This window comes from Poromitra crassiceps, assembly GCF_964638095.1.
Source record: "Poromitra crassiceps genome assembly, chromosome: 22".
NCBI lineage: Eukaryota > Metazoa > Chordata > Actinopteri > Beryciformes > Melamphaidae > Poromitra > Poromitra crassiceps.
In genome coordinates, this window is record NC_139647.1 from 6,873,322 (window position 1) to 6,890,495 (window position 17,174).

The window sequence follows — 17,174 nt, forward strand, 5'->3', positions numbered from 1 at the left end:
AGAGAGAGAGAGAGAGAGAGAGAATAAATCAGCATTGTTTTTCTGTGAAGTTCTCCTTTAAATTTCTGGTTCAACAACTTTAGAAGCAACCAACCTCCAGCATCCTCCTTACAACAGACACAGCCTTGCTTGGGTCAGAATAATGATGGGAGAGAAGGGTATTAAACATAACATGAGATGACATGACACATTTCAGTTTACAAAGAACAAGTGACTGCTGACCTGTCTGATGATGGGAAGGCCTGCATGCCAATTGTTGATTCACTCATAGTTCCCTCAAACTTAGCCTCAACGCGAGACTCATCAGTCATTCTTACTTCTGAACGAGTCTGAGGAGTCTCGCGTTGAGGCTACTTCAAACTATGGTTTTTATATCAATAAAACTTCGCTCACTGCAGCTGTTTCCAGTCTTCCTGTAACCAGTATCGTGCCACCCCGCCCCCTCCTCCCCTAGCACCTGGTTTTGTCACGTGGTTTTGTTATTGCAGGAAGTGAAGATGGCGGCGCAGTCGTTGCTATCCGAGTCTGCGCTCGGTTGGTCTATTTTCACCTTTGTACTTTTGGTAAGCAATAACGTTATACGAGCGTGTCATCGAGCGAGGGACGTTAACGTTAATTGATTCGCGACGTTCCGACAGTAGTTAGGTAGCGTAGTTAATGTGCATGCTGGCTCCAAATGGCTAAGAGCTAAGCTAAGTCTGGCTAACGCTAGTCAGTCAACAACTAGCTTTGGTTTGGTTTAGCTAGCCCATCAGTCAGCTATCCCTATGCCCATCACATGTTATCCAGCCCATACAGGGGTCCCCCATCAATGTACGCATTCTACGCAACTTTAAAATGCAGTGTTTGGTACAATTGCTGCAATTAGAAACACACTTTTACCAAAGTACCACCAACCTAATTTACGTCTTGAATAACGTTGACATGTCCAGGCAGTTTTGGGAAAATTGGGAACACTGAAATTAGATGAAGAACAGAAATCAGCGTGACGTCACAACAACAACAAAAGAAAACACCGCGGCAGTTACCTAGTATGAGTTGTGCTAAAGTAAACAAACGTTAATATCTCAAAAACTATACATGACATCGCTTATGTTTTGACATTCTGAGTGAGAGCAGAAGTAGCTCAAGAGTCTGATGTATAATATGGATGTCGTGTTAAAGTTGTGTGAACTGTTGCAGTTTTTAAAATGTAAACAGGGTCAGCCCCCTAAAGTCAGACGCTCAAACTCAGGCCCCATAGGGTCCCATTCCAGTTTCCACCCAGAAACACGGTTTGTTTAGCTACCAAAATGCTGCTTGGCTGATCCCTCGTATGGTGTTACATGTTATAGTTAAACACTAGCCAGCAAATTGGTCAGCCTCACTACACCTAACCTGCTAACATTACCTATTAGCTCTTTTAGCTCACAATCTGTAACTGTCACAAATGCCTAGATCCTCTGTTTTGGGAACATTATTTGGTTGCAGTAACATATTTATCCACTGCGCTCCTTGTTTTGTATTGGCTTTACGCCAACAGCTTCTTTACGTTACTCTTCTTCTAAAGTCTGCCTCCATGCAGTCTATATGCAAGACGCAAGAACAGTCTTCTCTTCAGTGACAACTTGGTGTGTGTAAAACTATAGCCTATCGATCTACATGTGTGTGTGAGAGATTAGTGCCGTAGAGACCAGGCATACAATATGGTCGACAAGTGGTAGATAAACAGTCCGTGTGTGAAATCCCACAACTGCCGTGGCTTTGAGTCTGTCATGTTAGTTGGCTATCCTGGAGGCTAATAACAGAAGCTACACAACACCACCAAACCTGTTACAAATCTCATATTAGTTTAGCTGTCATGGTCCAGAGTAGGGTTGTCAAAAGTATCGATAGTATCGGTAAAAGTCAATACTAAAAATGTTAAACGGATACAATACTCATTTGCAACAGGTATCGATAGGTATCAATACTAAACATTTTAAACGGATACAATACTCATTTGCAACTGTATCAATATCAGCAGCGCTTTCTCTTAATGAAAAATCAAACATACCACTGATTTCTCCCTCCCAGTCATTGGTTGGTATCTTTTGCTTCAACAAGTTCAAAGTGTTCTGATAGGCTGATGACTAGAGCAGGTGTAATCTGCTGTGTTATGATAGGCTGATGACTAGAGCAGGTGTCATCTGCTGTGTCAGGTCAAAGTTTTTAATGAGTTTTATCAGGCCTAGATTATCGAGAAGCGTCCATCTGTCTTTGTTTATTTTTTAAGCCTCTTGATGTGTCATCCCACCGCGTGGTATCGAAAATGGTATTGAGTATCGATATTTTCCTGGGTATCGGTATCGAAGTAGAAATTCTAGTATCGTGACATCCCTAGTTCAGAGTCACATGACTAACATGAGTTGTCAGAGATACAGTAGTTAATCAAGATACTTCTTACAATAGTAGTCAGGTTTGGTAACTATTCTCTTGATCTGTGCATCATTAGCTTCTCTGACCACATAGTTGTGGGTCTCATTTGAATGCAAAGCCTGTGTCATTCCTTGGCAAAAACACAAGCAGCCAGAGGCCTTGAATTGATCCTGTGTGTGAATGGCAGTGGTTGATCTGAAGGGATCTGAAGGGAGCAGCGTGTGCCTGCCTGGAATATGACCTTGTCATTTTGCAGCTCCTCTTTCTAATGAGTCTTCTGTCCATTAAACAACACAACAAGCCCCTCTCTTTGATGTCTGTTATCACACTGTAGCAGAATAACATAACTAATCTATCAATCAGTTGAGTAATGTATAGTCCAATTAAATAAGGATTTTAACAGGCGGATGAATCCTGTTTAAATTTCAAAAGTCAACCTTGCTGTTTATAATTATTATTCCTTCTCAAGCCCTTGATACTTTGTGCATCTGTTGAATCATGTGCTGAAAGAGGATGAGGTGGGGGAGCGCAGCTGCTTGCAATCTTGTAGTCAGGTCCATAGGCCTCTCACTTATCTCCAGACAATATATAATTTCCCACTCTTTCTTTCCATTAGCAGTTTTGTTGAAGCAGTTCTTTTTTGTAGCGAACATAACAACACTTCGTAGTGCAGATCAATGGATGGCTGATTGTTTTTTTTTCTATTGAGAACTTTATTGGCCTAAATTGGTGTCTTTATTTGCTAAGCCAATATACAAAGCAGCTGATTATGTACCACAATTATACACTGTAGCATAAACAAACATTTCACCACACTGTAGTCAAAATGCATTTTTGTCTTGTGCTATAATCACAGATTGTCAGCCCTATTATGAAGCCCTCTGGCATGGCAACACATTTGAAATTGATCTACCTAGGGTCGTCATCCCTTGAATATTTCTCCTACACGTTCGTTAGCTTTACTCTTCCTTGTGATGAGTCATTCTTCATTTGCACTAATTGGATTATACATTTCCACTCTATTCTTTTAACAATTCCCTTCTTTTCTTTTTAGGTGATCCTTGCTTTCTGTTGGGTCTACATTCGAAAATACCAAAGTCGTCAGGAGAGTGAAGTTGTTTCAACTATTACCGCAATGTGTGCACTGGCAATTGCTTTGACAACTTCTGCACTTCTGCCTGTGGATATCTTCCTTGTTTCATTCATGAAGTTTGCCAACGGTACCTACAAGGTTAGTATCAATTCTGCCCCGTTACTGATCACAGCCATCTGATGTCAAATCAATTGAAGAAGCACAGAGGAGTTTTCCTGAGGCAGCTCTTAACTGGTTTGCTTTGTAATTGTGCTGAAACAGACGGCATGCTCATTGTTCTGGCCTCTAGTCTAAAAGCTGAATACATTTCCTGGCTCATAAAGTATTTGCCAATTCACTTTCTACACTATTACTTTATTGCATAATCGTTATATCCATTTTGGACGACGGGTGATGTTGCATGGGGGTTGGGAGTAGTGAGGGAATGCTGAGTGGCACGTGTTTAGTCGTGGCCATCCATTATACATTAGTTACATTAGTTACATTACACATTAGTGATCAGAAACATAATCCCTCACTGACCCCCCTAACAAAACACGATTACTTCCTAATTTCACAACATTTGATTCAGTTGTAGTGGTCAGGGCAGTCATTTTACTGAATGGTAAATGGCCTGCATTTATATAGCGCTTTTATCCAAAGCGCTTTACAATCAGTAGTCAGTAGTCTACATTCACCCATTCATACACGGGTTAAGTGTCTTGCCCAAGGACACAGCGACAGCAGCTGGGAGGGAGCGGGGATCGAACCGCCAACCCTTGCGTCATTGGCCAACCCGCTCTACCTCCTGAGCTAAAGCCGCCCTAATTGACATTTGACGAGTGTAAGTAAAAGTGAGTGAAAGGAATAGAAACATTTATCATTTAGTCTCCAATGTCGAGGGTGATATGAGCTCGTTTCAGAGAAACGGCAGGGCAAAAATTGACATAAATGACACAAAAAAATGCTTTGGGGCTATTAATCATCAAAAGTAGGTATTTTATTTTGTAATTTAAGTGTTTTTTTTTAAATTTCCCTTTAAGGGGATCACATACACAAGAACAGTACATTAATACAGATTGCATTTCACCCTCCACCCCCCTCCCACTTGATCTCACCATGGGGACACCCAAAACAGAGAAATTAAATAATAAAAACAAAAATATTCAGTTAAATGTGAAACAATCAGGATTCAATTAATGGATACATACAAAGTAAATTACAACTATAGGGAAAGAGTGAAAATGAAGAGAGCAAAAAGAGACACAAGCACACTTTAATAACAGGGATCGGCGATACCAGCTCAGACATCAAAAAAGATACTCTGAATGTTACACGGATTATCTCTGGAAGGCTATGGCCAATTTATATACAGTTGTTCCCCTCTGAAATGTGAGGGCTGCACGGTTAGGAGGAGGTCTCCGCTGTGATGTAGGGCTGCTTTGCCCCACATGCTGTGTTTTTCTACAGTATCTGTGTTTTTTACCGTGTGCTAAACCAGGCTGCCAGAGCACTGCAGTATCCCACATGCTCACCAATACTTAAGCCCCTGTGATTCATTGTGGCCTCTTTACCTCCAGTAGACCTGGTGCCTTTTTCCACTTAAGCCCCCCCACCCTGCTATAATATTCTATCTTTATTTTCTTTATAGTTTATTAAGGTCTACCTCTACTCTGAACACTCTGGCCACCAAGCAGATGTGGGAGAGGGACCTTGAGGTGGAGATTGATGACGAGGACTGGTGTGATATATTTGATAATGCCAAAAGAATTTCTGTGTGCAACAGACTGTGGTCGATGCAGCTAAGAATTATACATAGATTGCAAATATCACCCAGCCTTCGTCATAAAATGAATGCTAGCCTGTCTCCCCTCTGCCTTAAGTGTAAGATAGAGGTGGGAGATTACACTCACTGCATATGGTCATGTCCTAAGATAGAACGATACTGGTCAGACATAGTGCAGCAGTTGAGTGTCATTTTTGGTGTGGAGTTGGACCCAGACCCTGTCAGCCTTATTCTCGGCCTCCCCCACTTGATACACATTTTGTTTGATCTTGAGCTTTGATCCGATTCATTTGTTTTTCCCATTGATCTTAATATGTCTTTCCTGTTGTACTCAGATCTAATTTGCATACCGGTCTTTCCACTTCTCACATTTCAGGAATGGGCAGCAAACAATGAGACAAGAGGGCAAATTGAAGACACTGTGTTGTATGGATATTACAGTAAGTGCTTCTTCTTCAAACTTGTCCACTCCGCCTGGATACACATTAGAAACACAATGCATATTTGTTGAGAAAAGAATTGACTCATGAGAATTAGGCTATTTAATGCGGAACTTTGATCATTTAATACTAAATACTAGGGCTGTATATTCTTCTGGTCGGTTGGTCGATCGTTTGGTCGTTATGCTCCAGTCTAGGGCTGTTGAAACGAATTTTGATATTCGAATATTATTCGAATTTAATAATTATGAACGAAATTCGATTATTATTATTTTTTAAAAACGAATATTTAATTTTTTTTTTTTTTTTTTTTTTTTTTTTAGAACACTAGAACAGTGACAAGTTCTGACAACATACTTGAAGAAAAGAGTGTTAACTGAAGTTGACTGTTGAAGCTGCTATATTGATGTAAACCTACCTGTAGCTCTTAAAATGTATGTTCATTCATTGTTAACTGAAGTTGACTGTTGAAGCTGCTATACTGAATGTAAACATGTAGCTCTTAAGTGCAATACGTGACTGATTTTTTTTTGTTTATGGCTCATTGTTGTTTTGGCAAAGTTTACTTATTTGTTTATTGATAAGGAGCTCAAACAAAGGCTGTGTCTTTTTTTATTATCAATTATTTTATCCAAAAACCATTTTTTTTTTTTTTTTTTTTTTTTTTTTTTCAATTAAAAATTAATTAAAATATTCGAATATAATTCGAATATTAAAATGTATAAAGCACTGAAATTCGAATTTGATTATAGAGGGAGATTGACAGCCCTACTCCAGTCCGACCAAATTCTCATTGGTCGGACAATCGCCGGTGTTAATAATTTCATACGAGAAATTCAATTTCATAAGAACAAACGCGATCCGGAACGAAGTAACGTGCAGCGGAAGGAAGCAACACGGAGCTTTTCTGGAAGTGCACATAGGAGCAGAAGCATAGGCCTTTCATCTGCATATTGGCTGTGTTGTTAAAGCACATGTCAATACATCTTGAAATGGTACTGATGCTGTTTGAAATGGAAATGCTATTGTTTGTTGGATATTTTTTGTTTATCATTTTACTATCAGTAGTTGGCAATGTATACAACGTTCTCCTTCAACGCCAACTCTGTCTCCGCTTGGTAATTGATGGTTACGCCACTTATCAATGGCGCTTTCAACCACTTGTGAGATCTGGAGGACCATTTTCATTTGAATAACATCTAGTTTGATGTTGCTGCTTGGCGTTTGCCGCTTGATGTTGTTTTTATGCGTGGTAGAAGTTCTGGCAAGCGTCTAGATGTTGTTTCTGTAAGTGACATTTAGTTCAGGTCGATACTAAACTGCAAATGTGTGAATTGACGGTGGTAGTAAGCTTTAGGGGCCAGCTCAGCTTATGTGCTGTTGACTTTAACTCCTGTGCTTGAAACTGTGTGCTGGTAGGTGCTGCTGATGCTACTGATGGATGGACTACTTGGGCTATAGATACCGTCAGTGAGGTAGCAGCACCCCATTGTGTCGTATAGCAAAGGCTGTGGTTTATATCCTGTAGTGTTTCCCCTAGAACAAATGTCAGGCCTGGAGGGATTTCAAAACGTACCCCGACCGCAATGGTGGGGGCCCTCGGTTGCGATGCTAAACTTTTGTAATTTTTTATTTTATTTTATTATTATTCCCCCTCCCCCCCATGATGTTTTTTTATCCCATTTTTATCCCCCATTAGTGCTAATTTAATTTATTTATCCTGGTTGCTGCTCCACCCTCTGCCGATCTGGGGATAGCCGAAACTGGCTCCATGCTTCCTCCGAGACCTGGGCAGTTAGCCAGCCGCTTCTTTTCACCTGACAGGGGAAGCTTCGCCGGTAGGACATAACACATGGGAGGATCACGCTATTCCAACGAGTCCCCCTCCCTCCGAACAGGTGCCCCGAACGACCAGAGGAGGCACCACTTCAGCGACCAGGATATTGCATGTTTTCGGTGAGGGGTTCCTATATGAAGGAAACCCCCAGGGGGCACGGGGACAACATGCAAACTCCACACAGAAAGGCCCTTTTGACGACCCCACCCGGGCGGTGGGCACTCGAGGACATGCGGACGGGCACGCACTCCTTCAGCGCTCACAGCGTCCCAGGTGGGAATCGAACCCAATATATAGCGTGATCCTCCCACGTGCTACGTCCTTCCGGCGAAGCTCCCCCGCTGTCGGGTGAAAAGAAGCGGCTGGCACCTGCACATGTATCGGAGGAAGCATGTGTTTCTCTACGGCTCTTCCCAGATGGGCAGAGGGGGTGGGGCAGCGACCGGGGCAGCAGGGGGAATCGGCCAAGTACAATTGGGGAGAAAATGGGGTGAATTCAGGAGAAGAAATGTAGATGATGTTTTTCCATTCTAGGTCAATGGAATGAAGGTGAAGAAGGTGTTGGTAAAGATCTTAGACTGCTGAACAGTGGAATAAATAAATTCCCAATTCCACTTTGCGGGTGAACGTCAGGTCAAGTTCTTATGCAATTATATAATCTGTTGTTAGTAGTACATCTGTTTCACAGATGTTATCAAACTGAATTAAGACCTCACTTAATGAAAACCTTTGTGTTCTGGATGGTGCTGTGCTCCATGTGTTTTTCATGATTTTGTGAACAATGTTTTCTTCTGTGGACACTCTGTAGTGTCAGATAGTCAGTTGATCACTTTGCCCTATAAATTCCTAATCCAGTGATGTGATTAGGAACTAAATGTCTGAGTGATCACTGATCACCACATGATGTGCTGGTGAGTGAGTTGGCTCTCTTTTGACTCCAGCAAATCCAGTCATGCCAAAGACACTAGATCACAACAGATGCTGTCTTTAAGTGGCTGTCGGCAACACTGTTCTGTACCGTCTGTTCAGAAGTGCCAAACTCAAAGAAGACAAGCTGTCTCCCTGCCAGCCAGCCCAATCAAAGAAATCACTTCCATTGGCATAATCACATCAGAGAATTGGCTTTAGGGGCAGCGGTAGATACAGTACCCTGCCCCTACCAACACGGAGGTCACAGGTTCAAGCCCCCGGTGTTACCTCCGGGTTGGTCAGGGCGGCCATACATGCACTATTGGCCGTGTCTGGGGCGGAGGGGAACTGGGGGAGTAGCGTGATGATGATCCTCCCACGCGTGATTTCTAACCCCACATAGGATAAGCAATAACCACGCCCTGTGGCGCAGGGATTGGCCAGGAGCAACACTACTGGAGGGCACGCAGCCCAGCGATTTCATGAACCAACTGAATAGCTCTTGAGAACGGACAGCGATTTCGAGAGCGGACATTGAAATGAATTATGGTCACCTACCTTCCATAATATTTGTAATATACACAATGTACACAATCTACAAAAACATGCAATAATATAAACGGTGTTGTGTTCATAGCTCATATAATATAATGTATCATTGTTAATTTCAAGCTCAATTCTTACCCAGAGAAAAGGTACAGCACTGAAAATGTAACCAGCAATAGTTTTTTAAACATCTTTATTTTAAAAGATGAAAAACCCCAGGTGCTTTAGTCCCAAGCTTCAATGCTCCTGGCCAATCCCTGCGCCACAGGGCGTGGTTATTGCTTATCCTATGTGGGGTTAGAAATCACGCTCCTCCCACGTGCTACGTCCTGCCGGTGAAACCGCCTCGCTGTCAGGTGAAAAGAAGCGGCTGGCACATGTCTCGGAGGAAGTATATGTGTGAGTCTACACACACCCTCCCCAGATCAGCAGAGGGGGCGGAGCAACGACTGGGGACAGCAGGGGGAATTCGCCAAGTACAATGGAGAGCCAAAGTCAACGTCACTTCCTGCTTCAGCATGCGCACCAAGAGATTTCATCTATTTCCCCATAGACATTTCATAAAATGCTTATAAAAAATAGTTTTACTCGGTGAAACCAAGCGATTCATATATATTTAGAATCAGGAGAGACCATTTCACTCAGACCAAAACTTAAAGAAAAACATAAAACAAAAAAAACAGTGGACGCACAAATCTGATTTGGTCCGTGAGATTGACAGACTGTGTCACTACGGAGGGTTTGGACTAGACATCCCCTTAATTGAAAACCCTTCAAGCTTAATAGGACTTAAAAATGAATAATTCAATAGGCTTAGTCTTGAATGTAGAGCTGGGCCCTATCAGCAATTTAATTAATTTAATGGCCAAACTGCCTGGAAACCACATTCACATTGGTGCAACAGTTTATGCTCCAGAAATGTGTCATACATCAAAGAAAGAGCTTATACAGTGGCTAGTAGTAATTTGTAGCTCTTCAGTCCTATAGAAGAAGATTGTATCGACTGGCTACTAAAGGCTGAGCTGTACATCATGCAGGTAATACCTCAAAGGCTGCAAGGCTCATGCTAACCCCTTCTATACAATACACTCTTCTTCCAGACACCTGTTTTGATTTTATATTGTTTATTTAACCGCTAACATAATCCCAAAATTATGCAAGTCCCCCCCCCCCCCCCCCCCCCCCCCATTTGTTATGCAGATCAAATATCTCAGGAAGACGATGAGCAACTACAGTGCTCTGCTCTCTAGGAGGCAGGAGAGGTGTTAGCTCTGCTCTCTAGGAGGCAGGAGAGGTGTTAGCTCTGCTCTCTAGGAGGCAGGAGAGGTGTTAGCGGGGAGCTTGAAAGAGCCTGCTAGCTACTCGCCTCAAGCATCGCTCCTTGTGATCAGCTCTGTGTGTGTGTGTGTGTGTGTGTGTGTGCGTGTGTGTGTGTGTGTGTGTGTGCGTGTGCGTGTGCGTGTGCGTGCGTGCGTGTATGGGTGTGTGTGGGTGGGTGGGTGTGTGGTTGCGAATGATCATCTGCCAAATGTGTTTTGTGCTTGTTGTTGTTGTGGTTGTTGTTGTGGTGGTGTGCTTGTTGTTGTAACCTCTGGCTGATGGGGAAGGGTCAGAGTTCATACACCCTCGAAGCGGAACTGTTTGATTGTGAGAATATAAACATAAGAATTATGTTTGGAATAAATGCACACTGCCTTTTTAATATCACAGACTGGGAATCCAAGCTTAAAAGTGTTGACTATTGACCCATAGTGATCCTCAGCCAGCCCTCCCACTCCTTGCTGTGATAAGATTTGATAAAGCTGTCATCTGTATTCTGTTGTCACCCCCAACCTGACGTTAGGCTAGGCTTAGTGATAGCATTTGAGATATTGTCATACTCTTATGCAAAGTGAAAACTTTGCTTGCCTTGAGATGTTTTAGAGACAATTATTTACTATAATTACTATAATTGTATAATTGATTTCATTGTGAAAGTCAAAAAGGAATCCACGATACATTTGTCTGCATTTCTGTAGTGGATGGTTGGTTGTGAAGACGATGGTAAAGGATTGATGTGTGCTCAGCTCTGAGAAAACTCACCTTTAATGAAGGTTGCAGCCATAGGCTAAATTTACCCCCACTGTTTCCTCCCTTTTTCAGTGGCATTACTTTTATATTGGCCAGTAGGTGGCGACCAAGCTCCATGTGTATCACATACTCCGCTTCCTTCCAGATCCAACCCTTAAAGTATGATTTTATTTGAAGGCAGTGTTTGACAACCCTGTCAATTTGTCTCTCTTTACAAATGGAATAATTACATGGCTGACACACACATTTCCTACTTCCTCCACTGGAGCACGTTTTAGTCTCCAAGTCACAGTGATTTGTTTTCAGTAGTGGTCTGATCACAGGTAACAACAAGCATGTGTTTGTCCTTCTAAATAAATTGTTATAAATCTTGCTTCCTACTTGAGGTCTGAAATAACTTGATGGCCTCACACACGGTTATCATTTGATATATATAACATATACGGTAGTAAATGGTTTTCTTTTGGTTCTTGTTTAATCAAACCTATAGTTGATGGTGCCAACATTTACGCAGTCGTTTTGAATCCAGTTCCTTGCTGAATAATTAGCGTGTGTAGTGTAAGGTGACCAGATTTATCAAATGAAAATCGGGGACATTTCCAGTCCGGCAATCAATATATTATAAAAATATCGAATGTTATTACCTATGAAATAATAATGGGGGATGATTCCAGTTTAATTAATTTTGTCCATGGCTGTTGTACTGTACCCACACACACACGTCATTCACTTTACAAAATGTCAACGTGTTCCCCAGCAGCATTGGCCTGGCCTTCCGAACCTACAGCGCCAGATGTTTTATGAATAGCCTCAGATCTCAAAAAGTATTTTCGGTGGAGTCCTAATTGCTTCTTCATTGTTCAAGATCTAGTGAAAGAGCTGCAGCAGAACATGTAAACACTTGTTGGATGACTGGATCAAAACATTGACTCATAGAATCCATTCTCATTCAGATATCTTGAGATGAGAACGGTCAAGGGTCCCCTTTGAAATTGACCATATATGCCGGTTTTTCAAAATGCATTATTTAGCCCCCTTCCCGACAAGGTAGCATGGCATTGTTTGTCCCAACGGATGCTGTAGGTCATTTAAGAATGAGCCTGCTAGAGCTATAGAGTCATCCACAGACGCCAGTAGAAAATCGGGGACATTTTCAGGGACAGCTCCAGCCGGGGACAGGTCACCAAAAACGGGGACTGTCCCCGAAAATCGGGGACGTCTGGTCACCTTACTGTAGTGTGTAGTCTCACCAGAGGTGTGTTGGTCAGACATTATGTCTCCCCTTCTCATGGTGGGGCAATTATAATATTCCACAATTCCATTGTTATGCAGACAACTTTCTTACTCTTGTACTCACCTTATGTAGAAGAGACAGTCTGGCTTGAGAGACTGAAGCCCAATTTATGCTTGGTCTGGCGACACTTTTGAAACGGTCGCCGACAGAAATGAGGACTTGAGTCGACACTTTCAAGTGTCGGCGAGCAGCAGTGTGTCTGCTACCTGGTGAAATCTCTAGTGTCGCTGACTACGTCACGATGTGTCGCGCAAGTCTGATTGGCTATATAGACGGCACGCGCTTGACTTCCTTGTTTTGGTTTTCACTCGGTTGAAATGAATGTCCCCGCTATTTTTATCAGCCTGTCCTTGATGTATGACTTCGTGAAAATCACAAAGAACGAGAGAGGAGGTGAGTTGTGTTGTGTGTCGTTTATATGCGGCTGCAGCCAAGTACGTTACATCTCGCCTCCGAGGTGGTTTCACTGTGCGTTCCTCTTCTCTTGGCTGTCTGCTTATAGCGTTCGAGTGTCACGTGACCGTTGAACCGAGGCGAACGTTCACTGAAGTATAAATGCAACACCATGAGCGACACTTTCTTTTTCGTCTGCGACTATGTGCTGAGCGACACTTTCTAATAAGTATAATTAATGCTTAACAGGAAGTGTAAAGTTTCTGTAAACACAATCGGAACCGATTGTGTTTACACTTCCTGTGGTAGAGTTTATCCCCGCAACCTGCTTCCAGTGAGTCACTACTCTCGCTTGCCAGCCTCCCCTCCCTTCCATGAGAGGAGTCTGGCTCCATGGAAACAGGCTGCTGGCATAAGCCCCTCCCCTGCTCTACAGCTGCTCTCCCATTGGAGGCGTCCATTTCAGTCGGCACCGGATTTCCGCTCCCCGCTTACAAGCTCTGTCATTGGCTCAGACCATGTCAATCAGAGCGGCTCCCTCCTCTGTGTGTCGCTGTAAATGTTCCCGGCCGCCGACGTGAAAACAACAACGCTAACTGGCTAGCAAGCTAACGGAAGAAGCCTACACGCTAGCTCGTTGCTACACGCTGAAAATGGCAAGTTGGATTGTTGGAAACTATTTTCCAAGGGCACTGCCGCTAAGCGCCGCCCATCGCAATTCCAGAATGGTGACCAGCGAGACTAGTGAGTCACTAGCTTTGACCAGAGAGACGATCTCTGGTTTGACCAGGTAAAAGAGCTGGCGTTTTGAACTAAGTATGTATTACTACTAGTATTCCTATAGTTTTCCTATAGTAATCCTATAACTATTCCTATAGTATTTTTTACAGTGTAATTCAGCAGCGGGGGGCATATTTCAGCAGCGGGGAGGGCCGCCGCTGCTGAAAGCATACACTACCGTCTTTAATTGCATTCAAAATAAATATACAGCTGAAGCATATATAAACTATATTATGATGGTCTGTGATAGTATTTGAACCTGACCCATTGTTGTGATTTTTAAGAAATATCTTGGCAATTATTGGCAATACAACTGCACGGCGGTGTCCAGGTGGTTTTCCAGTTCTTTCCAACCTGCCCGTGACGTGAACTTCACCGGATCAGAACCCAGCACCATGAAAATGTTCAGATCAATCCCACCTGGCGTGTGGGCATGCATTTTAAAGATGCAAAGACAACATTAACTTTATTATATAGACAAGTGTGAATAAAAGCTTCACCACCAGTGATGAACAGATTCCATAACAGCCGACGTCAGACTGTGACAGTTATGGAGGGATGCGTGAAAATGAAAATGCGAAGTGAAAATGCTGTATCAAAGTGACATTTGATTTAAAGTGTATGGAGAGAATGAACCATGCATAGTTGTTCACGACTTCTGCTGAGACTGTAATATATGGTGATAGGTACTTTTTGACTTGACAAAGGGGATGAATGTTTGTATTGAAGCACCTTCCTTCTTTTAGAGTTGGGATCGCTTTTTCTGATCTTTGATGAAGTCTTAAGTTTGAAAGCCTCGCCTTTCAATCAAAAAGGCTCGCGTCCATTTATACCTTTTCCTTCCACTGCTCAGCACTTCAAAGCAGTGGTGCATGAGACACTTTTAAGCAACAGGGCAAAATACCCCTGGGCCCTTTCAATAAATCATTGGTTCTCCTTCTTGTTGAAGGAGTGTCATTTTGTAGAAGAGAAGCTGGAGGATGTGATCTGCAAGCAGGATCTTCTTCTTTGGTCCTCCTTGTCCACCTGCATATGCTGACTAAATTGGACTGTGAGTGTGAAGTGCTGGCCTACAGGAGCTTTTATTTTGAAGAGGATTGATGGACAAAAGACAGATTGCATATTTATTGTGTAGGGAAGCTTTGTGTGATGTAGTGGCTTTGAACGATGGCAACATTGGGAATGTTGGCCACAGTGCATAAGAAACAGACATGTCCCTGCCCTCAGCTGTTTGTCATAACCTCAACCCCATAACTCTTCACTTAAGACTAAAAGACAGCTTTTAGATCAACTTTTCAAAACGTTTCAAAACGGCCTAATGTAGACATGGCCGACAAGAGTAACATCTGTAGTTGGCTGTAAAATGAAAAAATACTGTAGTGTGCACACGTACTGTAGTCTGCACACTTACTGTAGTGTGCACACTTACTGTAGTCTGCACACTTACTGTAGTGTGCACACTTATAGTACAGTACAGTACTGTACAGTACTGCACGCTTACTGTAGTCTGCACACTTACTGTAGTGTGCACACTTACTGTAGTGTGCACACTTACGGTAATGTGCACACTTACTGTAGTGTGCACACTTACTGTAGTGTGCACACACACTTACTGTAGTGTGCACACTTACTGTAGTCTGCACACTTACTGTAGTGTGCACACGTACTGTAGTCTGCACACTTACTGTAGTGTGCACACTTACTGTAGTCTGCACACTTACTGTAGTGTGCACACTTACTGTAGTCTGCACACTTACTGTAGTGTGCACACTTATAGTACAGTACAGTACTGTACAGTACTGCACGCTTACTGTAGTCTGCACACTTACTGTAGTGTGCACACTTACTGTAGTGTGCACACGTACTGTAGTGTGCACACGTACTGTAGTGTGCACACGTACTGTAGTGTGCACACATACTGTAGTGTGCACACTTACTGTAGTGTGCACACTTACTGTAGTGTGCACAGTACACTTACTGTAGTGTGCTGTGCACACTACAGTAAGTGTGCACACTTACTGTAGTGTGCACAGTACACTTACTGTAGTGTGCACACTACAGTAAGTGTGCACACTACAGTAAGTGTGCACACTTACTGTAGTGTGCACAGCACACTTACTGTAGTCTGCACACTTACTGTAGTGTGCACACTTACTGTAGTCTGCACACTTACTGTAGTGTGCACACGTACTGTAGTCTGCACACTTACTGTAGTCTCTGCACACTGTGGATGCAGTGTCATTGAGTCAGTGAGGTGTTCCCTGCGCGCACTGTAGAATTCCAGTGTTCTCTGAGCTCAGGGCCCAGGCTTCTGACAGGCCTGCTGATATTTAAAATAGGTGCGAGTCAGGCAGGTGCACAGAGGCGCTGTACTGGAGCATGGAGGTAATTATCTCGGCTCCACACTGATGGGCCTCAGTGAGTCAGTGAGATTCTTCTGTTTAAAAGTTATAAATCTTAATACTTTTGTTTTACTTTGATATGAGGCTGTCCAAACTCCAAACTGCTCTGCACTCTGAAATGCATCTTGAAATTGTCAGAGGGCACGCTTCAGTTAACTTATGTGAACTCATGTGTAACTTGACTACAGCAGAAATGTGGTCTGGGGCCTAACATTTGAATTTTCAGAGCCTTGTTGGTTGAGCTGTAAGAAATGCTCTTTGGCATAAATGCCGGTCTTCTGGGTCAGGACTCATTTGGTAATGTGGTGGATAAAGAGGCTGTCCTCCTACTCACTGTCTGTTCCATCAACTCAATTCATGATGATGTCCTACTGTACTGATGTACTTGAAGATAATATTGATGTGTGTCTGCCTCCTACAACCATGGACAAAGAGGCCCCCTGGAGTCTCAGTCTGTTTCCTGCTGAGGAAATAGACCCTTTTCACGGGACCATTTTTGTGTCAAAAAGGCAGAATAAACACAGGTGCAAGCAAAGCACTAATGAGGGTTTCCAAATTCCAATCATGGAAGTTTGAAACCCTCGTTAGTGTTTTGCTCGCACCTGTGTTTACCCTGCCTTTTCGACACAAAATGGCCCCCGTGACGGGCCGTGAGAACGGTCTATTGTGGCTTCTTTTTAACCAGGTATGCGCCAGATATAGCGCCAGAATATTGGTCCTGGCTAGTATTATTTTTATGCCTCCGCCGACGATAGCCAGGCCAGAGGCATTATGGTTTCGGGTTGTCCGTCCGTACGTACGTCCGTCCATCCGATGTTCGCTAACGCGATATCTCAGGATTCACGGAATTTCTTCCAATTTGGCTCAAACATCGACTTGGACTCAAGGATGAACTCATTCCATTTTGGTGGTCAAAGATCATAGTGTATCAGACCCAGAGAGAGATCTGCAGCGTGCAGTAACGTAGTGTATATCAGCGTCAGAACTCTCATGGGTCTGGCGTTGAGACTGACTGTAATTTCTGAGTGGTATAAGAACACAAGAACAATGTGGAGGGTTGAGGTAGAGTAGGACATTTCATTATTTAGTTTAGTCCTCTCTGTGTCAGGGGGATAAATGTGCTAAACTTCTATGGTCAGGCGTTCTTCCAAGTAGACGATCTGCTTCGAGAGTAATGGATGATGACTGTAATGCAGTATGACCTCTTCCTTCAGCATGTTCATATTCATGGTGTTATGATTAATATGA

At 43.0% G+C, this 17,174-nt stretch overlaps 1 protein-coding gene across 1 annotated transcript in view; it reads left to right on the top strand.

Annotated features, from left to right (window-relative positions):
- Positions 1-485: 485 nt before the first annotated feature.
- lmbrd1 (LMBR1 domain containing 1) overlaps positions 486-17,174 on the top strand; it is an 85,188-nt gene continuing 68,499 nt past the window's right edge. Inside the window, exons 1-3 of the mRNA XM_083658438.1 lie at positions 486-563; positions 3,452-3,628; positions 5,632-5,695. Coding sequence (XP_083514564.1) covers positions 498-563; positions 3,452-3,628; positions 5,632-5,695 — 307 coding nt within the window. The 5' untranslated portion in view covers positions 486-497. The remainder of the gene's footprint in view (positions 564-3,451; positions 3,629-5,631; positions 5,696-17,174) is intronic.